At 37.3% G+C, this 24,475-nt stretch overlaps 3 protein-coding genes across 3 annotated transcripts; 1 reads left to right on the top strand and 2 right to left on the bottom strand.

Moving 5' to 3' along the window:
• Positions 1 to 246: 246 nt before the first annotated feature.
• LOC100175631 (late histone H2A.2.2) lies at positions 247 to 1,434 on the bottom strand. The gene is made up of 3 exons (XM_009861579.3): positions 1,134 to 1,434; positions 810 to 971; positions 247 to 554 (listed from the first exon to the last, which is right to left on the bottom strand). Exons 1-3 carry the CDS (start codon positions 1,285 to 1,287, stop codon positions 445 to 447), a joined length of 426 nt encoding a protein of 141 aa, XP_009859881.1. The 5' UTR covers positions 1,288 to 1,434; the 3' UTR covers positions 247 to 444.
• A 14,989-nt stretch (positions 1,435 to 16,423) lies between these two features.
• Positions 16,424 to 22,828, top strand: ets/pointed2 (transcription factor protein). The gene is given in 14 exon segments (NM_001078234.1): positions 16,424 to 16,587; positions 17,179 to 17,350; positions 17,658 to 17,773; positions 18,178 to 18,275; positions 18,566 to 18,744; positions 18,926 to 19,045; positions 19,295 to 19,495; positions 19,627 to 19,701; positions 19,857 to 20,516; positions 20,602 to 20,741; positions 21,036 to 21,153; positions 21,522 to 21,648; positions 21,880 to 21,984; positions 22,183 to 22,828. Coding segments are annotated over 14 exon segments (2,286 nt in total). The 5' UTR covers positions 16,424 to 16,524; the 3' UTR covers positions 22,295 to 22,828.
• Positions 22,829 to 23,136: 308 nt separating this feature from the next.
• On the bottom strand, positions 23,137 to 24,475 carry LOC100181113 (H/ACA ribonucleoprotein complex subunit 1-like). The gene is made up of 2 exons (XM_002130294.1): positions 24,234 to 24,475; positions 23,137 to 23,881 (listed from the first exon to the last, which is right to left on the bottom strand). The coding sequence occupies exons 1-2, from the start codon at positions 24,450 to 24,452 to the stop codon at positions 23,504 to 23,506; spliced, it is 597 nt and encodes a 198-aa protein (XP_002130330.1). The 5' UTR covers positions 24,453 to 24,475; the 3' UTR covers positions 23,137 to 23,503.

Raw genomic sequence — 24,475 nt, 5'->3', positions numbered from 1 at the left:
GTGAAGAAACCTAATTGAAAAACAAACTTAAATCAGATGCGACCTAATACCGGGGATATTAAATTTACTCGCTGCTCAGATTATGGGATTGTGTTGGTTTTTTCAAATTTATTCAAATATTAAATTTTACTCAATCCATATAACGTGTTGTGTTATTTTAATCATTTATTTTCACACGTATGTCTTTCTTTTTAAAATTTACCTTTTTAGGTTTCAGATCGTTTTTTACAGCGTTACACACTTAAATCAAAAAAAGGGTTTTTTATTTTCACGAATAATCGGTTTAACACAAAACAAAAAAGCACAAGGTGGCAGTGGGAGGCATACGATGACGAACAAAGCAAAATTCATTTATCCAATAACAACATCAACAAATTTAATTGGAAAGAATCCTCCTGAAAGAAATAAACTGTAATAGCTAAAATCAGAAATCCAATTTTATTCCTAATAATCTTGAGACTGGGAGGTAGCAATCTTCTTTTGACCGGTTTGTTTTGGCAGAAGAGCAGATTGAATGTTGGGTAGAACTCCTCCTTGTGCAATAGTGACATGACCTTGAAGAAATATACTAAGATTTATTAATGTTAATAGAAAAGTAGCCAACTTAAATGAAGGAATGTAACTTCCACAACCATGCATGGCCTGGCTGGCGTGAAAAACAAAAATCATTAAAACACTTACTGGTTACCACATACACAAATTTGTAGTAGAGAATTATTTTACAGTTATAATTTTTATTTACCGGCAATCCAATAGGATCTCAAACCTTATTCACACAAATCGCACAACATGCATTAATTATCATTTACCAAGTAAAGTGTTTAATTCTTCGTCATTACGAATAGCAAGCTGCATATGTCTTGGTATAATACGCGCTTTTTTATTATCCCTGGCAGCATTGCCTGCCAGTTCCAGTATTTCAGCAGTCAAATACTCCAGAACTGAAGCAAGATAAACAGGAGCGCCAGCACCTGAAGACAAACTATAGTAAAATAGAATATTTAAACCTATTTTTTATAATATGATAAAACTTAGTCATAGTGTTTATAGAGTACATGTTATACGATAAAACTGAAATTATTGGTTTAAAAGCTCATTAAAATGAACAGTGGTGTATATAAGTTGAGACCCACCAACTCTTTCCGCATAATGTCCCTTCTTCAGCATTCTATGAACACGACCAACCGGAAATTGAAGTCCAGCTCTCATAGATCGCGATTTTGACTTCACCCCAGCAGGTTTTCCACTCTTTCCCCCAGCGGTCTTTCCTTTTCCACGTCCAGACATTTTGTTGCGAGTTTATCAAGTTATAAAGTATAATCTAGACATAAGAGTTGCAGTTTTTAAACTATATAAAACTTCAAAATAGCTACACATCCATACTGTATAAAAATATCACCCAAAAGTAAATTTTTCGGGTGTCTTTTTTAGTAAAAACACTTAGTAAGCGAACTTTCTGGAAAGACTTTTGCAACTCAGTGGTTGGCGCGCGCGCAAGGTTTGTATAAGGATCATTCAAGCGTGAAAGTCACCGACAACAATTTATTTGTCCCCATTCCGAAATTGTGGCCAATTAAGCGACAAATACAAGGTCTAAATGCTCATATACAAAGTCTAAATGTTCCTGTATCCCATTAGGAAATTCTTAAAAGATCGTTGGTGTAATAACTTGTGTGCACGAGTATTCAAACACACAGAATAAAATGAGTGTCAATGCCATAGCCAAGATAAAGCCAACCACACGTTCAAGGTAAAGTAAATATTTAAAAAAATAAAAGTTTGTTTGTGAAATGTAAGTAAAAATTTATTTTGTGCCTGTAAATAAGCTAAGTTTCGAAAAAAAATTTTTTTACATGTGTAAAACATATCTGCTTATTAAACCAAGGTGATCCTAGAATACAGATATTATAGCGAATATTTTTGATTACTTTTACCTAAAATTTGGACACTGTACTAATTAGACTCCATCGGCACCGATTCTAAAAAAATTTAAATTAAAAAAAATATGAGTTATGAATATTAATATTCGCAATAAAAACACATTTGTAGAATCTTTCAGCGAACCAGTTTCGAATATGTTATAGCGCTACGTAAATCCTTTTTCTTGATAAAATGCGAAACTGGGTGTTAAAAAAATATTCACAAAAAGGTAATCTATATATATAGTAGGGGTGACGGGACACTTTTAGCACAAAATATCCAAATACCCTGATCGTGTTTTAAACAAATAACAACGGTTTATAGAAGTCTTGAGGATACGTTTTTACAATTCTTGAATGTTTTTTGCTTAGTATCAAATGGAACAAGAAAATGAAATCAAAAGGTTTCCGATATTCCCCTAACTTATTATATTTAAGGGCGTTTAATATACTAAATCGTGTGATCTGTAATAAACATTTAAGGTTATCCCAAAACTCAGCATGTGGTATAATATTAACTGCAAATAGTTACAGAATTTCAAGCACTGCATGCTAACAATTTATAAATGAATGTGAAAGTAACTCATTTATCCTCGCTTGACGGATTATATATCTTGTTATAACACGGGTGTTCTACTTCACACACTTCGTATACTATACCCGCTTACAAGTTATCATGCATGCAATTTGTTGGTAATTCATGATTAATTTCACTGGTAAACGTTGCTACGGTCGACCTTCGAAAGGAAAATCAATTTCTCGCTGGCATATCCGCCATTTGTTAAGCTGGTGTGACGTAATTTGTTCACACCAGACCGCTGATGAATGGCCAACAGGATCATTTTACAGTAAGACCAAGCAAACGGCTATACAGCGACTAGTTCGCTAATTTACCACGTGCTATAACAGTAGCGCTAATGGCTACGGCGTACCGATTAAGTTTGAAGTTTTCGGCGTTATTTTATCAGCTCGACCAAGGTGTAATTATTCGTTAATCCTTGCGTAAGTCCTAACCCTTATGTCGGTAAGCCAAGCCTATATAAGAAGTTTGGTCAGAAACATGGCATAGATTAAATGCTATCATAGCGAATACTAAAAGCTGGAAGTTCCAGTTTAAGACGCAGCCAGTCTATATTCAGACTCTTATTGCCAAATAGGTCAGAATATTAAGTTTCGAGAACATTGGCTACCATACTCTAAAACATACTAAAGTATATATCATAGAAATATACTAAAGTATATATCATATCACAGCTTTAATACCACAAGCTTTGTCTTCGGCATAAGATGGTGTTTCATTCGAGTCATTGTTTTCGTATAATTGCTGCTTGACATTTTAAATCTTTGCAACCCATGGAATGCGACGCAATATTCCATGCCGAGCTTGCGGTTATGCTGATATATTTTAGTGGTCCCACAGGGAAAGCGTAGGTTGTTTCGACGATATATGCAGGTTGTACATTACAGGAAGCCTGAGCTGTATAGAAACGTGGTTATGCTGTGTGAACTATATAGCCTTACATTGTTTTGTGCCCAGTTTAAGATCGTATGCAATGGTATAATCGTAATAGCCGAAAGTATGCTGCTGTATGTACAAAACGTGGATAGCATATCCCTTGTAGACTATGGTATTCAGTTTAATATAAAACCGATTATACCATAGGCATAGTCCATAGTACAGTATATTACTATGTGCCATTTAGAGTCGTACGCAGTAAGTGTATAGGGTGGGGGAAGATAGGAAACTTTGTCTTCTATGTTCTCGTCCCAATTGGCAGTAAACAAACATCATTCAAAAATTATTAAATCGTTTCTCCATGAATCCAATGAGCCGTTGTTAAATATTTAAAACAAGATTAAGATATTTGGATATTATGTGCTCAAGGTGTCACGTCTTCCCCCACCCTACTATATATTTGAATTTATGTGTGATCATTGTCTATACGCTGTTGTGTGCGCCAATTATTCCTGCTATTTTCGTCATTGGGTTGCTTTCAAACTAAATACCTAAGGTAATGCAAGCTGTGCTGCTTAGGATAATGCTTGACCCGTAACACAACGTCGGCTGCTGCTTGCAATGCAATAGCACCGCTGGATTTCTGCAGCTTTTTATTGCTTTGTTTGAATTGGCAAATTACCTGAAGCCGATCACCTTTAGCGATTGTTGCTCCTGGCTGTCGATGGTCGGCATGTTGCCATAAGTTTTCGCGTGTCATGCTGTGATTAGACCTCGTTTCGAAGACTTAGTACACTGCTGTGAGGTTACTGCTGGTCGTTATCGCTTCAATCTGCTTCGAGTACTACGCTGCCAACTCGTCGTATCAGTTGAGACGTTTGCGTTTAGGTTCGAAAGTTATTTTATAGAAGAGCTTTGTTGTTCAGAATAGCAAAGAATGGTGAGCATAGCGTAGCTTTATATCGGTTAAAGATGATATATTTCGTAAGTCTTGCCAAGTAGTAAGTGCTACTAACTATACACCATTAGTTTGGCTCCATGTGTATTTTATGCATGTGTAGCATAGTGTAGCACTGCACCAAGAATGTTATGCTTAAACAGCCCTTGAACAGTTTTACCTTTTGGGTACGATACTTATAGCAGTATATCAGAATATACCAAGTGCTATAAACTTATAGATATATAGTACAACATATTAGTTTGACTCGTTGTTTTGTTTGATGCGTATTTGGTCGGCCTACACTTTATGTATATATTCTCAATTCATTTAGGGTCGCTTTTTACCCAAATATGGAATAATGAGCGTTTTCATTAAAGTTGTTTGCACGGTCATGTATCCTGTCACGATATTAGAAAATAGGAATGCGCTTTCCGATAAATGCGGATGCCGCGTCCAATATCGTGCCAATAACTTCCATAAAGGATCATATTCAGTTGCTGCTGTCATTTACATGATGAGGTTGTTGTTTAAGCAAGGTCTCATAAACTATTATCGGCCCCTGATGTGGCGTGAAACTATCATTCAGTAATGTTTTTTCGATTCTACTGGGTAAGATCCGACAGCGTAACACGTCGTGTATCTGAGATGTAAGTTTAAGGTTGGTAGGATCACCCTCTGGATTAACATCAAATTGGAGAAACCTTTAGGTATGTGCAGAGTTATGAAATAGAATGAAATTTGTGTGTTGTAAATACATGTGTAGAACATTAAGCACTTAAGTAAGTTTAGGAACACTGTCCGAACTACATTACACACTACAGGATATATTCTACACCAATTCTAACGGTATCCATCTTCCCCGATAGTATAATTTAGCAGTCCACACTTCGCATGTCATTTGTTCGTTCCAGATTCGCTCCCTCTGTTTCCGATTCGAGATTAAACAAAAGATCGCGCTCTAAAAACAATGCGGATCCTTCTGCCGCTTTACTGTCAGCTCGAGTCGCTTTGTTTTCATTCGGCAAGTCATGTCTGTGGTAATTATCGTCTTATCTTTGCAGGGCCAACTTCGAAAGCGCGGCAGTTGGCCATTTGACAAGCGGAGAGCAGACAGAGGTGCAGTGTGGGTCGCATCTTATAAATATGTAAGATTGCTTACCTGCTGTAAGTAGGCCGAGGTTACGGTTGTGTAGTTTATTAAAAAAAAGTTAAAAAATAAGCGCGTAGTATCACGAGATTTATTTGAAATTTTAGACAGATATAAAATATTGAACAGACAACATATTTTCGGCATGTTAGTCCACACTTTAGGATGCTATCTTGCAAATGCTATATCGGGACAAATCTTTACCTGATTTCAGTCTTTAATATACTTGGAGTCCAGAGAAAAGTTTCATGTTTTCGCATCAAGTACGCTTTTTAATCATGCTCGGTTAGACAGAATCGGGGGTGCGATAAGAGTCGGCATCGCGCTATAATCGATTAATTAGCGACGCTGTTGATCCTTGATCCAGAACTTATCCCTCGTTTGTGTGCGATTTGTTTAATTGATTAAATGGGTTTAACGCACGACATTCTTGTTATGGGAGAGCGCCGATTAATTAGTCACAGCAATGGCGTGTTGAATGTTGTTTATGTTATGCGCTTGCACATATGCAAGTAATGTATATATAGTGTTTTATTATGTTTGAAGGCGTTTAGTATTTGGCGTGTGTTTTGTATATTTGGGTGGAGAAAGATGGGACATCTTTTCATTATATTTGGTAAGTAACAAAAATGTTAAAATAATTATAAAATCGTATCCTCACGACTTCTATATACCGTTGGTAGTTGTTTAAAACACAATCAAGATATTTAGATGGTATATGCTAAAGGTGTTCCATCTTACCCCCACATAGTACTATATTATAAGGGTCAATATTAGAATCTCTTGCATTTTGCAAATGCTAATTCCATATATAAGATTGAAGTATTTTATACCGTATAGGTTAGGGTGAGTTGGTTTATATTTTATAGTTCGCAACATCAACCTATCGTTTGCTCTTACCGTTAACTTCCCAGTTTCGATTACTGGGAACGAATGTTTTCAAACTGGTAGAATATAATAGGAGCACACGGGAACTAAAAGACTCCCGTGTATACAAGACAAAGTCTATTCAACGGTGCCGAGCTAATTGCTAGTGCTGTGTTGCGCCAATTAACCATCGTGCTGTAGAAGGCAGTTGACTTGTTTTAAGAACCCGGAAAGCTCAAATGTCTACAACTGCCGCTCTGTGTGAGCATATATGTGGGTGATGTTGTATTGAAAACGGCGAAGATGCAATTGTGAAAAAGGCAAAATACATAATTCTATACACAAGTTTTAGGGAGAAACGATATTTTTTAAATCTCGTCACTTTTTCTCTGTCTATTTGTATTTGGTAATTGACCAATCCTGATAAAAAGTTGCATCATGCATCATTTGTAAAGAAGCAGTAGAACTTTGATCATTGTGTATCGTTAGTTATACACAAAGTGAAGGGAGAAACCAATATAATAAAAAATGCAATACTTTATGTTTGTTTTCTGTATTGTATTTAGCAAACGGTAAAAAGTAAATTAAAATTTCACCGCGTACGCCCTCTGTAACCATATGTACATGCTTTGCAGTTATTTAGAGCTATAGGTACGATATTATTTTCTGACCGATGTGTGTGGTAAGCAGGTGCATTTAAATCATGTTTGTGGTGCGTGGGTGAGATAAACACACTATTATATTGATTCCCGATGTCACCCCTGCAGCGTTACTGTTCGTGAATTAGCAATTGCGAAAATCAGATTTAGTAGCGGCGATCAACGAAACCGTAAACGGCTGGTGCAGATTTGTTTTGTTTAAATCGACCAGGTGTTCAATCTGTTTGCTCGCTTTAATACGTTCGATCTTATAGGCCATTGAAATGAAAAAACTACAAGGATGTAGAAATTCCAGCACACTGTCTGAAAAAAAAATGGGACCACTTAAAATGGTATATTTTAATGTGTGATCGCATATTGTGCGAATTTCGCTATATTTGCAACCTTGCTCTTGGTGCCTATATTTGCAACCTTGCTCTTGGCCATTGTAGTTTAACGATTGCGGCGACGAGCGCTTAGCGTTAATTCAAGGCAGCGTTGGACCGCCCATAAATAATTTATAGTTAACATATTTGTAAACGTGTTTAGGTTTTACTTTACACACGTCATTCCGCACGGTTGTCGTGTCCAATACGTTCAGGGTTGTTGTTGTACATTCATGCATTTGCGTAACCAAAGTTGGGCTACGCACGCATGCAACAATCACGCGAATTATGCGTAGATCTGAGCTACGTTATAGTTGTCACGTCGATGTATTACGTCAAGCACTCGTGCCTGCGTTGAATAAAATGTGGTCGCCATTCAACGACAGGTCCTGAGAGTTTGCGTCATCGTTTCCGGAGTGAGAGAGTCCAAGACGCTTAACACTATGACGAGTGAAAGTAAATTTCCAGTTTCAGAACCATCACGTTGTGGTTTTTGTAGTGTTTTTAACGTTTGGAATAAATGACTGATTCTACGAGTTCCTATCTATAAGTTTGTAAAAAAAATTTGTTCTTAAAATAAAACAGTGGCTGGTAATTTCATAGTAACATTTGTATGGCATCGGTTATGACTGTAGTTTTAGAATTAGGCAATCAAAATGCTTTCTGACGCAATTTTGGTTCGCAGTGAAGTTATTGGTTTTAATTCTTTATCACGTTGCGAATTTTAATCTTGGCTCTATTAAAGAGAACGAACTCGTTTTAACTTATATTGTGTGACATATTCGTTTGGACGAAATAATTTAAACGCTCGCTCAGAAACTTTAAAACTGGTATTTGATCGCGAATACGTGTGTGTAAATTGTAGCGTTAGCTCATTGAAGTTTATAATAAATCAAGCACAGCTGTTCGCTATAGCAAAGGCATATGAGTTCTCATCTGAATTTATGAGGAAAATGTTCCACTTTTTTCTTAGAAGGCAGTTTTAAACTGTCGGAAACCATTGGTGAACCGGCGTCGTCTCCACGAGCTTCTAATAAGAGTTCTGTGTTTCGAAATGGATGGTTGTATTAATGTAATCAGTACTTTGACTGCTCGAAACTTGTAAGTGGTTGTAACCGACATAACATTTAGAGTTTTGCGGTTAAATCGCAGTGTCGCCTACAAAGATGTAATTGAAATATTATGTCGAGTTCTATTTTGATCGTTACGACTTATTAAAGTCGAATTCTTTATCTGTATTCTGATGTTTACTTTTATGAATCATACGTTCTTGTAGGATTAATCTTTTGTTTTAGTGCAGCGTTTGGCTAATATTGGCACAGTGGATAATTACGGTAAATTCATGAATGCCTCCTATATATAAACAATCGCAACTATAAAACTTAGTTCATTTTTTAGGCTAATATGATGCTCATAGCTATTATGGGCAAAATATTTGTCCTTGGTACATTTTATTGATCGTACTCGATTTTGTTTGTCTGTTTATTAAATACCGTTATTATGTTATAATGCTGGGGATCGAATGTTTAACAATACGGGTGCTAGCAAGTCAAGGTTTATAGAAAATATTAATTTGACATTAGTATTTTAAATTGATTACTAGATTGCGGCTTTTCTTCATAAGTTAAGAAAGCTAACATACAGTAGGGTGGGGGAAGATAAGACACCTTTTAACTCTATTTCCTTGTCCCATTTAGTAGTAAGCAAAGAACATTCAAATAATTATGAAACTATGTTCTCACGACTCTTATAGACCGTTGTTAATTGTTTAAAACACTATCAGGGTATTTAGATATTATGTGCTAAAGGTGTCCCATCTTTTTCCACCCTATACTATAATGCGACTTATAATGTAAAATATATTATACGACTTAAATTTAATTGAATTTAATACAAGGTTGTAAATTTGTGTGTTTTATATGGACGTGTGTGGATGCAAAAAGTAACCGTCGCGTGTCCCTTCGAATCCTCTGTAATACCCGGGCGCTTACAAGTTGTTCTATTTTCCTAGACTGATCCTTTCGAGTGCCGAGCGTTGCCCAACACAAGATTATAGCTTGCCACGAGTGCTTTTTATCTGCGAGGCGATGTTACCGAACGTGTAATGCCCGCTCGGACAAGCGTAACAACCTGCCACCCACTTAACTGCCTTGTTGCCCTTTTGAACGCAGTAACGCGCAAAGAAAGTCGTCTGCAGTTAGACTTTACGATTACAGATGAGCGTATATACTAATAGCAAATGTAGCAATCAACATCTAGTAGTGCTCATACTATGCAGTTGCTGCTACCAGGCGTGAAGTCATATTTAAGTCTCCTCTTCTTTACCCTGATCACGACAAGCAATAGTTACTATAGAAAAGCATTGTATGTAAGATATGCAGCATAGCTTCCGCTGCAGTTTTTATTACAGCAGGACCTTGTACTTGAGTCTGAAACTTTTGTTTATTGCAAACCAAAGTTACATACATGGTAGTTCATAAAGGCATGGGGTGTATGAAACAGAACACTCTTGTTGTAAGTTATCACGACTCTTGATTCCCCGCCACGCGAGGACGAATAAGTTTAAGATTGTGCATTAAACATTGGAGAAAAATGAAAGGCAATGACTTGAACGCATGAATTTTAATGGGCGCTCTCACGAACTAGAAACCGCTGGGCTTCCGTCTGTATTAAGCGATTAAGTTTAACTCCAGCATGTGAAAATTGGCGTCTAATCTCTGCAAGGTCTCATCAACCATATGTACTACAGAGGCATAAGCTCCGATTAGTTATAACAGCGCATAGAACGGCCGAATGAGTCATACTGTATACGGACTGTTGGCAGTCGAGTCGTTTCCGCAGTTTTTTTTATCTTTGTCGTATCGAGTTTCAATATATGGTTCGTTCGTCTATTCAACGTATACCAACATATTTGCCAACGTTTCGTATAGTTGGGCTAATGGTGTCTCGTGAGCTATGACAGAAACAGGATGCATATTGTGTTGCAATATGAATAACATTCGTTGTAATCTATTGTATACGTTAGATACTCAAGGATTGCAACCCTGGCTCATCATAATACGTTGCAAGATATATGAACAAAGGACGCAATTCTTGGAAACATAAAAGGTTGCAATTCGTGGAATAAGTTGCTGATCAGGTCAGGAGCTCCAGGTCTTGGTGTTAAAGTTTTTTTGCCTGCAACTCACATTTAAACTTGGTAGTAATGTTTTAATCCGGGTAATATTATAACGACTGTCGTTTTACTGTTAATTCAAATTTCTTCGTTATGTTAATTACAATTTAGTTTTGGTATTGTAATATATAGGGGATAATTAAAATGATTTTATTGTATTGTGAAACGGTCCCAACATTCAATTCTTTTAAGTTTATTTTAGTTTTCGATAGGTATGAACTGTGTAGGAATCATTTTGCAGGGTTTACTGCTAAATATACAACTTTGACCTGTGGTTTAACCGCGTTACATGATAAATGTAGGCGTTTAAAGTATTGCGTGGTGAAGCCAGCTGCTTTATTTCCGCATTGAAACAAACGGAGACTTGGTGTCACCAGCTAAGCAAAGGTTGTGTTAACCTAATCCCGAGTTAAGTGGCGAGCCATGCTGTACGACCTCATCCATATAGAATAGAAACCTTTTAGTTTGGACTGTTTTTAATCAGGCGAAATTTAAGACAACCAAACAGGCTTGTCCGGGTTTTGGGAATACTGGTTTTCATGGGAAAAACGATCCCCGGATTCCTGTTTATATTGATTCGTACACAGGATTTGAGGGGTTCACGCGTCTATATGGGCGAGTGTTTATAGTAGACTACGGTCAATTCCTTTAACGCTTAAGCCAGTTCCGTTGCTTTTATTAATTTGATTTACGTTTAACCCTTTAGGGACGAAAATTGCGATTTGTTTCTGAAACAGAGGTTCAAATTAAAGTTCATTTAGCTTTAGTTGGGAGGTTCTCAGTGTGTGCTAAGCATATCACTTGTGGTGCATGTAAGTTTTCCAGAAGGTACGCGAGCAACTTATATAGGTTTGCCAATCGAAGTATATTAACTAAAATATAGAGGGTAATTTTATCTTTCAAGAATGTTTTATCTAGTGAAATAAAAATGGCGCATAAATTGACTCACTGCTTTAGCTGGGTTTATTAAAATGAAAGTAACGGCATGTTCACGCGTTCTTATTATTTTTCGGTCGTTTACCAGAATATTAGTTCTGCTTAATAGAATACCGATCGATGGCATAACGTGGTTTAACATCTGCGATGATCTAAAATTAACCAAACTATCATTGTGAATGGGCAATAGCTATCTTGCCGTATCATTTGCGAGCGGAAATAGGGTCTAATTTTGTCGCGAACGCATTCTAATGCTCACTCAGTGATACCATCGTTACTACAATCGTTTACCCGTGGTTAATAAATAACGTTTTAACTTGATAGTTTAGGGCAAATATGATACGGTATGTTTATGGGTGGTTCGTATTGGAGATCTCTTAGCATATCATGTTGGACACATATGTGTTGTTGGGCAACACACTTACCCATAGCGGCAATTACAAAACCTTATAATAACTTGTTGTAATAACTCTTTTTCCGAGCACGCGAGAATAAATAAGTTGCATTCAATCAGGTAATCTAGCGGCGAATTTACAACAGCAGGCGCAAGTTTCTTTAACGAATGGCGCGTTTTGATCTGCTCATGTCGCTGTAGGTTGCTACGAAACGAGGTGCTAACAGCAGGACGATAGTAATCAAATTCTGGCTGATGTACGTCAAGCGTAACTCGATTTCCTATCACAAAAACACGTGAAAATCGTCGTCGGCGAAATTGATCGATGTTTCCACATACCTACGTAGTTATGACGTCAATTCACACTATGTATGTTTGTTTAAACGTCGTTAAGTCGAAACCTTTGATTGTTCAGAACGCACGATCCGATTGCTCTTTTACGATGATCTAATTTTAGAAGTAGTTATATTTGTATTTTCTTTTTATTTTCTAGTTTTTAATATGCTTGGTAGCCAGGCCCAGGCTGTATGGTGATACGTCTATAAAACTATACGCACTTTAAAATGCAATATCAAGCAATGATAGCCAAATGTGTAAAATGTGGATAAGACGTATATAAAGCAAATGTAAAACAAGGTTGTTAAGCCACCATTGCGTATAAAAAGATTTCAATAAAACGTATCCAAAAAATATCTGCTTCTGAACGAACCTTTTAAGTATTTTATTGTTGTTGTGAATTTATTATAATTGCATCAACTGCTGGTATGTGGTGCGATCATTCCCTGGCAAAATTCCCCGTTTACAACTCGTGCAAACGAAACGGAAACGCGATATGTGAATTGGTTGATTCGTGACAGTTTCATTCATAATAAATCCCTGCGAAGTGGCACTACGAAGCGCGATAAGGCGATCTTTAACGAGTGATAATCAATTCATGACCAATGACCCTCAAACCGCAATTACGACACTTCAAATTTCGATTTATCATTTGGACAAAAGTCAATAACATTTACAAATTATTTTATCATAGACCAGTGTTCCCCAACCTTTTAGGTATTAGGCCCTGGAAACACTTTAATAACATTTTTTGCCTCAAATCCTGTATATACAATAAAGTTAAAATGTTTTGGTAGATACTTTGATGTATAAAGTATACTTTTTGCGAATTTTTTTCCCGACTACGTGAGAAAACGGGCATAAAAATATTATTAAACGATTTAAGATTTTTAAAAATGTTGAACCAACATGCTAACTGTGTGTTGGACGAATGATTGTAACTTATTTATCCTCGCGCGGTGGACTCACGGCAGTTGTTATCACGGGTGCTCTGTTTTATACACCTTATGCCCGCTTTCGAGTTTTATAATATAATATGTAACTTTGTATGTGATAATTATATTCGCGGACAGTTTAGCCAAAACCGTAGGCAGATATTTGTCTCCAAAACATAGAAATATTCTAAATTAAAGTAAGATGAATAATCGCAAGCCAACTTGTGGCGATCGGTAACCAGATCCTGTCATTTCTAATGGTTAAGGTTACGAACTTAATACAACTTTTCCGGTAACCAGTGAAACAGTGAGTTGTTTATCGTTGCTGTCGAACTGCGCATCAAGTGTGGTTTGTTGTTCTGTTTCATGAGTCTTACCACGAGCTGCATTAAGTCCAAGTCTGACTATAGCGATGCATGTTGATGTTATCTCTACTCATCGTTTGGCGCATGGAACACATTTCGAGTATTTATAGCGAATTGTGGCTGCAGAGTTGACGGGTGAGATCGTTTGGTGATTAAGTTTGGACTGAAAGTAATTTAGCGTGAAGATATTTGTTGCTGGCGAGGAACGAACTGCATATTAACCTTTGCCTTATTTTCTTTAGGAAAGTAGATAACTTTGTCAGATTATACATATTAACTACGTTGGTCTAAAATGTATCGTCCGGAAATTATTTCAGACTTACAATGTGCATGGCAGCTACAGCATGTATATTCACTTAGTGTTTCAAACGAATAAACTGAAATGACATGGTATTCGTGCCAAAATCTACAGGATTTCAAGCATTAAGTAAAGCGTGAACTTTTATCACTGAGTGCAATTCGTGATCGTTACTGCATACATCTCATTCTGACGTAACACTTTAAATGACGTGACTAATCCGATGTTTTGGCATGCTTATGCATTAAAGTGAAGCATGATTGACAGTTGTCCTGTGGTCACGACACGCAGAAGGGTTTATATTTAGCAGAATATTTCACGAAAAACAACTCGAGCGTTTTTTCTGACGTTAAAGCCAAAGTTTTTGCGAAATCCGCTTTAGTGGTACGTATGCTGGGAGCGAAGGCATGCGTATTGCGTTGTTTTAAAAGTCCCGGCTCCTTATAATAAGGCGCGAGTATTGTAAGTGGGAAGTTGGTGTTGTCAGGATACTGCAACAGATGGTACTCGAATGTATGGTAGAACTTTTGCAGTTTTACTTCTTAGTAAATGAGTATCGGTAACGCAAGCTTCGTTGAGTCAAATGTTATATGCTTGCGTCATACTACTACTATACTCCCTCTGCTCTGTTGTTCTACCCGCTTTTTTATGAATGGAGAGCTGGCTGGTGCCTCGCGGCCGGCCAAAAATAGAAAGACATCGTTCGCGTGCTAGCTAATGATACGAGGACAACAGTCGAATGTGTTTGTTCGCTTAAGCTTAAAATAGATACTCGTTCTACGCTTACTGCCTGTTTTCATTGGATATTAGGTGTCGATTCATTTGTGTGATGTACATACGAATATAGTGACGCATATTAGTAATTAGATAGGCTTTGTCACCTTTAACTGAAGGGAGTTTAATTTTCATGGAGTATTACTAGATTCTGATATGTAGTTATGAATAATATAGATTACTATCGGCGGCATAGGCTTGGCCGCTTTGAAGTTGCTTTAATGTTGATCTTACATAGGCGATTTACGTAAGGAAGTGACTCGTCGCTATTTTATGGCTGGTCACAACGGTACTATACGTTCGAATATGGTGACGCATTGGGGACCCTGAGACTTGGAGTAATACAGTCGCTTCCGAAAAGGTCGTTGCAGAAACTAGATACTGTGCGAATCCTGAAGTTTACGGTCCGTGAGTTTGATGGAACGGTCGGGCACCCTTTACATTCCCCTGTTTGAGACGGCGGCGACTATCGTCACGGTAAACAGCGGGCGACCTCTCCAACCTTCTGACTCAATATCGTTAATTGGATCTCCGCGAAAACGACCCAATTCTTGGCGTTTCGGTATGACAGCGTTCGAAGGAACGCTAGGCATCGATCTGTTTTGCGGGAATTTAAATGTAACAATAACCTATGCTGTTTCCGAGATATTTAGTAATATGGTATTTGTGGATTGGGCTGAAAATAAAAATATGGCAGAGTGTTATTATTGTAAAATCGTCGATTTATCTAATGGTTGTGACTTCTGCAATCTAGCTTAGTTTAAGCGTTAATGGGATACTATAGTATAAAATATGTCAACTGTAAATTAAGAATTATTGAACTGTGGCTTTAACCAAAGCATACTTTATAAATTATTGAAAGATTTGCGACTCTGCTGCCCCACGAAATACCCAGACAGCAGCAACAGTTCAATAGCTGTTTGAGGAAACCGTTACGGTGGCGGGTCGCAATGATGATACCTGCGCTATTCTACGGGGTTAAGGTTGTCCTAGCGCGTTATGTTCTTCTGTGTCATGACGTATTTCGATTCGCATTGAATAGGAGCAGTTTTTCGCTCTGTTTTGGCCTGGTCACGGTTCTTGGCTTTTCGTTTACCATGACAGTATAGTTGTGTGAGAAAACGACAAGTTGTCTGCGCGAAGGTAATACACAAGTTGTGTTACCGAAATCAGCTGTGTGCGGATTTTAGATTCCCATGATTAAATAGTCTTATAATATGTGGTTTAGAATCAATTAGATTATTATAATAGCACAGTTTCACTGATAGCGTGAGAGTGTTTATATTCTGTGCCAAAATTGGCTTGAACTTCAATTCTGTTTCTTATAATTTATCTTCGTTTGTAAAGAGTAGTAATTTTGGTCATTTATCTTGGATTGAAGGGTCGTTTTCGATTCGGTGTCACTTGGATTTGGCTTCGGAACTTTACAGTCGTTAATTAGAACGACGGCTTCCTGGTACGAGACGCGCCGCAGAATCGCCACAGAGGGTTCATAAGTTAATTGAAATTACGGCTTGACTTCGGCAGCGCATGGTAAATTCTAACCTTTGCCTGCCGCACCCTAGAGAGCCTGTTATACTGCGGTGTAAATTCGGCAATGATAGCTTTATCAGCAAACGCACCATGTTCTTGCCTCGCTAATACGGTAATTCCATATAGACGCGATAGGTAATGAGTTTTACGCAAGTCGGCGCGTCGCTCAATAGTGGTTAAGATACCGATTAATTGCCGCTTGGGCGAGCGATAAAACCTCGGTTTACGATGTTTGTAGATTCAGTTATCAATTGACAAGGTGTAAAACGGACCTATAGCCAAAGTAACAAATTTCTAACGTTGTTTACTTTTCCAGATATTAAGTGAGATATGGTAATGCAAATGTTGCAGTTAACATATAAGTAACAAAATAAATTAAAACGTTTTTAACAAGTATATTGAAAAGAAAGCATCGCTTCAGAAACATGGTAGACCAACATGTTGTACCTTCATCTTTTGATATTAATATTCCCTCAATTAATATTAAGGTAAGAAATAATAAACATTTGCTAAATATTATGCAGTAACTGAAAATAATACTGAATATGAGTTTATAGTTAATTGTAGACTTTTTGTTATAACGGGAAAAATTTACAAACTGCTCTTTAGACTTAATAAGTGTATGTATATAATTTAAGAAACACTATGACAGTTATTTTACCGCTACTCATTTATTTTATCCTTAGCCAGTTAGAATGACTGTTGTTTTGCTGTCGATTCCCATCTCTTCAATATGTTTATTTAATAAGACCTTTATTGTAGTAATCCTAAGGGATAAATAGAAAATAATAAAAATATGCTATGTATTTGTTAAAGAAGACAAACTTATTATTCTCTTTTTCAGTATAGTGTGTTGGAGCCTAAATAACAAAAACCTAACCCATATAAAATATGAATTGCAGTGTAGTGTTCACTAGATGGCTCGCTGTTCAATAAACTGTGTGTTATAAATTTAACTCTTAAGTCTTCCCCCAAGACATTATTCTCTAACCTAGCCTTTGTTACTGTCACCGAAGAGGCGAAATAATGCAGTTTATTCACAAGTTATAATTATCTAATAAACTTTATCAATCCATCAGCCTGATGATGATTTCTTTGACAATGATCTCGACTTTGATGTCAAACTCTCCAATGAAGATTTTTCATCACCAGAAGACTTTGTATCGACTCCTGTGTTGCCAGATGACTTTTTACCAGATTTGAACCACTGTAGTATTAAGCAGTCGTCATTCGACAAGCAAATTGCATATGGTAAGTTAATTTGTCTGTGTGTGAAGAATGGTTTTTAAGTTTGGCGTAACATAACTCATATCCTTCTTAAAAGCAACTTGTACTTAAAAGTAAAACACCTTTTTGTTTTTTCCATTCATTAAACTGACTGAGTTTAACATGATTACAAAACAAATAATAATAAACCGCTGCTTACAAAAAAATAAAACTACATGCCGTAAGAGCGGATTCTTATTTGCATGCAAGGGCCATATGTTAAGTTTCGGAAATTGGTTCTAGTTTCAACCATCTTGCTCAATGTATCTACAAGCAAAATCTTTTCATTCAGAAAACTTATCAGCACACGATGCAAGCCACATACAGTGCAATGAATCAACAGAGTATTCAAGTTCCTACAACGGCAAACATGAAGTATGTACACCTGTGAAGAACTACCCTGGAAAGGTGAGAGAGTAGTTCTTTTTATTTCATCTCCATTAGATTTTAATACCTGTTTTTGGCTGGTCATTTGAAGTCATAAAGTGAGTGGCATAGATAGTGCATATTTTATTTTATGATGATTCAATGTATTAAGCAGTAAAGTAACGTCAGACCAGATTGCTTTAAAATTCAAAGACCTATTACACACATGGTGTTGACTGTAGGTTAGGATTTTCCACAGTGCTAATCATACCTATGTGCCTTATGTGAATCATCAATTTAAACAATAAATTGATATGCGTCACAATTTAAATCTTATTTAATCTTGGCAACTCTCTTAATTTAAAAGTGGATTACCACAACCAAAACTAGTTGTGTGTTTGATTTTAAACCTTAGATAAGTATTAAGCAGAAGTTATTAATTTCAGGGAAAAGACATTTGCAACATCACACCAAATGTGACTCCAAGATCTGCACAGAAGTCGATGCCAGGCACTCCACAAAGCAGAAGTGAACAAACTATGAGGTAACCATAGAGTGTTTTGGGCTCCTTTGGTATTTGTTACTTAGTTTCTGCTATTCGGAAAGACTTCATTAGGGTGGTAATCAGTGGCAGACGAAAGATTGGAATATTCAGTAGTATATATAAAGTATAAACTGTGGTATTGGTAAATTCCATGTTGACCAGGCTTGGGGGTTGGAGTACTGGACCAACTTTGGCCTAAGTCACAGGACCTCCGTCACCTCACATCATAGGAAATCACACCTTTAATATATAGTAATGTATGATAATTGGTAACATATATGTTTGTTTAGTGGGCGAAAGAGGCGACCACAACTCACACTTCAGATGCCGAGTTTTGACGACGCAGCACAAGAAGTACCAACTGGGCAGGAGTATGGCTCTGCTACGCCATCATGTGGGATGGAAAGTGGGGCAGGCACTCCGCTGGAGGAGCTAACGGGTCTACCTGAGAAACTAGCACCAGAAGATGGTAAGAGATAAATTTTACAAACGAAGTTTACATACATGGTAACTCTTAGCAGGCAAGAGGTGTATGAAACAGAACACTTGTGTTATGACGACTATCCCTGCCCCGGGAGGATAAATCAGTTAATTTCATTTTTGCAAAATTGGGATGAGAGCAAATTATCAATAATGACTTTTACCTACAGTGCCAAAAACACCGTTGTTCCCACTTATTACACCTGGTACGGGAGCAAAAATGAACGACGCAATCACTCAGTCATTTTCCTCATTCAGGAATATAATGGAAGCAAACAGCATGTCAAAAGGTAAATTTTCAAGACAACAACATTTTCAGATAATTCTTTTCCACAATAGATAAAGTCTTCTGTGGGTAGGGAACACATAAAGCAAGCTAGGAGACACAAAATTTGAACCAAAATAATCCTAAACTTTTTATCAAGTTTTCATTTTTACCTATGTTGAAATAGCACATAACTTATGTTTGTTATTCAAAATTATAAGTCTTGATTTTACAATCATGCTTATTTTTAATTGATAAATTTTTTTTTTCTTAGATCCAAAGCTCTGGAGTGCCCCACAAGTGAAAACATGGGCAAGATGGATCGCACAAGAGTTTAGCATCCCATCTTTGGATGAAAGTAATTTCTGCATCTCTGGATCAATGATGTGCAGTCTGAGGAAGGAGAGCTTTTTGCATCTTTGTCCTCCATTTGTGGGCGAGATATTGTGGGAGCATCTTGATAGGTTGCAGTCAGGTAATTGGAGAAATTTTATGTTCTGTTGTTTCTCCAATTTATGTTCTGTATTGTAAAAAATCATCTGTACGGAAACATTATTAATGAAATTTATTTTGTTGAGAATTGAAATTAAACAAAATTTATCTCAGAATGTGGAAATGACACGAGGATACCAGAATGCAGCAACTTAAACCAAAATAACGACAAGATTTCATCATCTACAAGTAAGTTACTTATTAGGTTTAAAACCAAAGCATATCTAAAGTATGACAGCCCTAGTATTTCTTGCCTGTTTATGGAGGTAATAAAATGAACTGCTGTAATTTCAAATGTTTTCCTTTATCTGCACCAGCATTTACAAACATCTTAACATTCACAGCACCTCAGAACCCACCCTCCTGCACCACCAACCCACCTTACCCTACTAGACCTGCACCTCCTTACACAAAGAACCCAAGCTTCAACCAACCCATACAAAACCACTTTTCCTTGGACCAACCTCCACAATTCAAAGAAGAAAGATACAGACCCCAACATCTTGATACACCAAGCCATTTCAACCCTACTGATGCCCCTCCTGTTGATATGTCTTGTGTAAAAAGAGAGCAACTTCCACACTACCCAAGCCATGCCTTCCCTGTGAACACAAACCGCCGAAACTTCTCCTTCGAACATTCAATGAACATTAAACCTGAACCAATGTCACACATCAATGCTTTTGACATGCACAGGCAGATGTCGCACCCACACAAGCCAAACCAGCGCTTTGGAATGCATATGGAGAACAGGCGCTCCTCAGAGCCTATACTGACACCTTTGAAGCCGTTCTACAGACACAGACCATTATCCCAGCAGATGTCTCACCCCTTCCCAACCCCTACAACCCCCAACGCACCAGAGCTACCCGGCCACCCCATGCACCTTCCCCCGCATGAAATGGGGGGCCAACAAAACCTTCAAGATCTTTACTACATAAACATAGCAAGTTTACGACATCATCAACAAATTGAAACCATGAAGAGACACGAGATGGCCAAAGGTAAACCTTTATAATAAATACAACTGCCGCAAAATTTGTTCCATGTATGTATTGTATATGATATCTATGAACCTTTACATTGCAGGTAAAATTCAACAGACGATCACGAACCGAAGTTTTGGTGACCAACAAGTCAACCAACATCATATGTTATCCCGTAGTGACTCCGTGGGTTGGAATGGCAACAAGGGGAACATTAATGGTCTACTAACCCCTGAACCAGAGGTAAGAAAGGCAGGCAATCAGAAATGCAGTTTAACTCACTGTATTGTAGCAACAATTTTCTATTGAAATAAATTACCTTTGAAGTTGCATGTATAAAACTGCAACATTATAAATTGGTACAACTGCATATGAACAACATTTTGCACATATTTTTGCTGAATTGCTTAAGAGTGTTTTGTCTAAATTCCCTTAGCAACCAATCCACAGCTTTTAGAGTGTTCGGCTTCGTGCATATTGTCTACAAAGATAAGAAAACTGGTATACTTGTTATTTATAATGTATTTTTTTGTGCAGGATTTTGAAGGTGGTTTTATGCAACACTCCCGAATGAACAGCTGCATGACACAAAACACAACAGCAGAGTTTCCAAGCAACCCTGTTATACCTGGAGCTTTCCTTACAGGATACAACGGTTAGTTTCAAATATCTCTATTATTTATAGGTGAGGTCCTATTATACCAGAGGACCTGGGAATACGGTCTAACTGTTGAATTGCTGAATGTTTTCTGGTGTTGGATACAGCAAAAGTTAAGAGTTCTATTGTATATAGCTGGGGTCCTACAAAATGATACTTTATGCACCTTATATTCTATATGGGTAAGCTCCTCCAGCAAGGTAATGGATAGGACATAAAATTTAGACCTGAGTCACCCATTACATCCAGATCCAAATCATGCTTTGAAACTAGAGGGTATCAGGTTCAAAGCTCTGCCTAAGTCTATTACCGTGTTTATCAAAGCTACAAGTCCAAACATTTTGTAAACAGAGTTCTTATTTCAGGGAGTGGTCCAATCCAACTGTGGCAGTTCCTTATTGAGTTACTGACAGATAGATCTTGCCAACACTTCGTTACATGGACTGGGGATGGCTGGGAGTTTAAGATGATTGACCCAGATGAAGTAGCAAGGTAAGAATAACACCAAGTAACTTGTATATTGTTGCATTGCTGGAGTTTAGAATCGAACAAATGTTTTTGTCTAAAAAAGCTCTTTGGGTATTTGGGTATGTGCTAGTATTTTGTGCTGTGTAGTATCATTCACCCTGATAAAAATGAGGACAAAACAAATATCTTTGTAGCTGCCATTCTTTATTCTTTATCGTTTTTGATTATTTCTAATTTTATTTCTTCATATTTTAGGAGGTGGGGAAGAAGGAAAAATAAACCTAAGATGAATTATGAGAAACTTTCAAGAGGATTGAGATATTACTATGATAAGAATATCATACAAAAGACAGCTGGAAGGTAAGATATATACATGGAATAATAAAATTGTGGGTGTACATGTTACTTGAAAACATGAGCAAACTCCGGTATAAATCCTAAGATCCATAGCGTGCCTCAGTTATAGAGTAAAATTTTTTATACCGAAGGGTCATAAAAGTCTTTAATACATTATGCCTGGTAGCAAGTAACAAAACAATAATTCTTGTTTTTTTACAGGCGTTATGTTTACCGGTTTGTTTGTGATCTTCAAAGTTTGCTGGGTTATTCACCAACAGAACTTCATTCAATGTTGGATGTGAAGCCTGAAGATCGACTAAGTGATGATTAAACAATGTACAGAAACCACTGCTGTGGTTGGGATATCAGGGATGTAAAATTCTATACAGGCCGACAGTTTTAAAGTTCACAATGTTTTCAATACCTCGCCAATGTGTGACAACTTATTTTCGCTTAACACAAGAGACATTTCGCTCGCAGTTCAACCCAAAAGGTTGCAACCCCCAAAGAACTAAATCATGTAAAATGCAACTTTTTAAACACAACCATATTAAAAAGAATTCAAGATATTTTTAAAGTTCAAAGATGTTATGAATGCCAAGATAGTAATCATAACGTAGTTAGCACTGTCAGCACCCTTTTATGTGCCACCCACCTCTTGCCTATCTATACACAGTCGATTCTACTAGTGGGAGTTACTATTATTATCTAACTCTTCTTTTAAAGTGCTGCTTTTTTGTGTTATTCAATATTCTGTGCAAAAGATAATGGTTTTCATTTGCTACCATAACTCCATAGGCAAATGGAAAGTATATGCCTAGGTATACTGTCTTACCATGTCGATTTAAACTGCCTTTTCAATTTGTCGCCTTTGTTTTTTCTGGTATTGCACAGTCAATAAAACTTCGTTGTAAAGACAGATATGTGATTGTGTGACTTTAAAGATTCCATCCATATGGGAAAACAAGGTTAAGTCGTGTCAGGCCAGTAAAGATAGGATTGAGGTAAGGATTTGCCTCTGTAGCAGAAATATTTAAATATTGCAAGAGCAAATCCTATGCCCGAATTTGAATGTTGACAGACTTTTACAAATCAGCAATGTTGTCTTTAAAGCAAACAGCAGGATTTCCAACGCCTGGAGTTTAGTCAAGATAGGAGTAATTACACTGTAACTTCTTGGTATGTAAAGATTTGTATTTTGCATGGTAGTTCAATAATCCGCAATATTGGCACTTAATTATGTTATGCACGAACTAAACAAGGAGATTCATTATTTCAAATATTTATGGCAGTAAAAGCAATTTAATCTTAGAGTGATTAAATTTTCTATTGCAAAATTCATTTTAGGTTAGCTTGAAGTTTCCAAACAAGCAACAAAGACAAAGTTATCCATCTTGTCGAATATGTGACACACACTTTAGTTTAGTATGAGACATACACTTTAAAAAATATGCAACACATTTTTGTCTAATATGCGCAACACACATTAAAATCCAAGCACAAGAGTTTAAAGAAGCATGAAAGAATGAAAAGACAAAAATCACCATCCTCTGCCTCTTCCACCTCTTCCTCGTCCTCCTCCACCCCGAGAGCTTCCCCTAAACCCACCACCACCCCGACCTCTAAACCCACCCCTGCCACCTCCACGACCACCTCCGCGACCCCCTCTGCCACCTCTGCCACCCCCGCGACCCCCTCTCTTCTGTATAGACCCTGGGGGTTGGGGTAAGAATCTTTGCAGGGGTAAAAGCTTGGCAGGGTCAATAAAAAATTTTGTGTCTGAAGAGAAAGACGAAGCGAGCATGTTGTCACTCATCTTTATTGAGAAACAAAAGTCACGGATTTGTCCAAAAATTTCATCAACTTTTCCAATCTTTGATTTGTTTTCCAAGTAAATTGGAGCATTGAAATATGGAATCTATAAAAGGGATTTACTGTGTTATTGCTCTGGTATCAAACAGAATTCAACAAAAATATAATCTTGAGTGCGTATGATTATTATTATTTGAGCGCATTATTATTATTTTACAATTATTAAAAACAATGTGCTCATATAGAAAACCAGTCCGTAGGTGAAACACTTTTTTAAAATTGCCCAAACGGAAAACCAGAACTTCTGCTGGGCCCAGGATAATATTGAGTATGGGTTGGGAAGGCTTATTTTAGAGGTTTTCGCTTATCTTAACCAGATACGGTACAAGACCAGATCAAAAGTTAGGTAAACAGTTTGAAACTCTGATATAACATTTGTATTCTACACAAATAATCACCTTTTCATTCGTGCACTTACAAACCAAATCTTCCTGACAAGGATGCATCACCTTTCCAATCTCCACAACATAATCAGGAGGTTCATCATTATATCGGTTACCACCCCCGTACCCACCCCTGCCACGCCCACCCCGGCCGCCACCCCCTCCACGCCCCCTAAAACCCCCTCCACCACGGAAACCACCCCCACCACGACCCCTATTCCCTCGAAACGACATTATTCAAGTTTATGTCAAATACA

Source organism: Ciona intestinalis, chromosome 10, assembly GCF_000224145.3.
Source record: "Ciona intestinalis chromosome 10, KH, whole genome shotgun sequence".
NCBI lineage: Eukaryota > Metazoa > Chordata > Ascidiacea > Phlebobranchia > Cionidae > Ciona > Ciona intestinalis.
This window is presented reverse-complemented; position numbering and strand designations above follow the sequence as displayed.

Excerpts from the sequence above, each read along its gene's own strand:
- LOC100175631 (XM_009861579.3), bottom strand. The coding sequence starts at position 1,287 with ATGTCTGGACGTGGAAAAGGAAAGACCGCTGGGGGAAAGAGTGGAAAA. Across the intron at positions 972-1,133 it reads ACATTATGCGGAAAGAGTTG|GTGCTGGCGCTCCTGTTTAT; the intron begins GTGGGTCTCAAC and ends GTTTGTCTTCAG. Across the intron at positions 555-809 it reads AGAATTAAACACTTTACTTG|GTCATGTCACTATTGCACAA; the intron begins GTAAATGATAAT and ends TATTTCTTCAAG.
- LOC100181113 (XM_002130294.1), bottom strand. The coding sequence starts at position 24,452 with ATGTCGTTTCGAGGGAATAGGGGTCGTGGTGGGGGTGGTTTCCGTGGT. Across the intron at positions 23,882-24,233 it reads GTAAGTGCACGAATGAAAAG|ATTCCATATTTCAATGCTCC; the intron begins GTGATTATTTGT and ends TCCCTTTTATAG.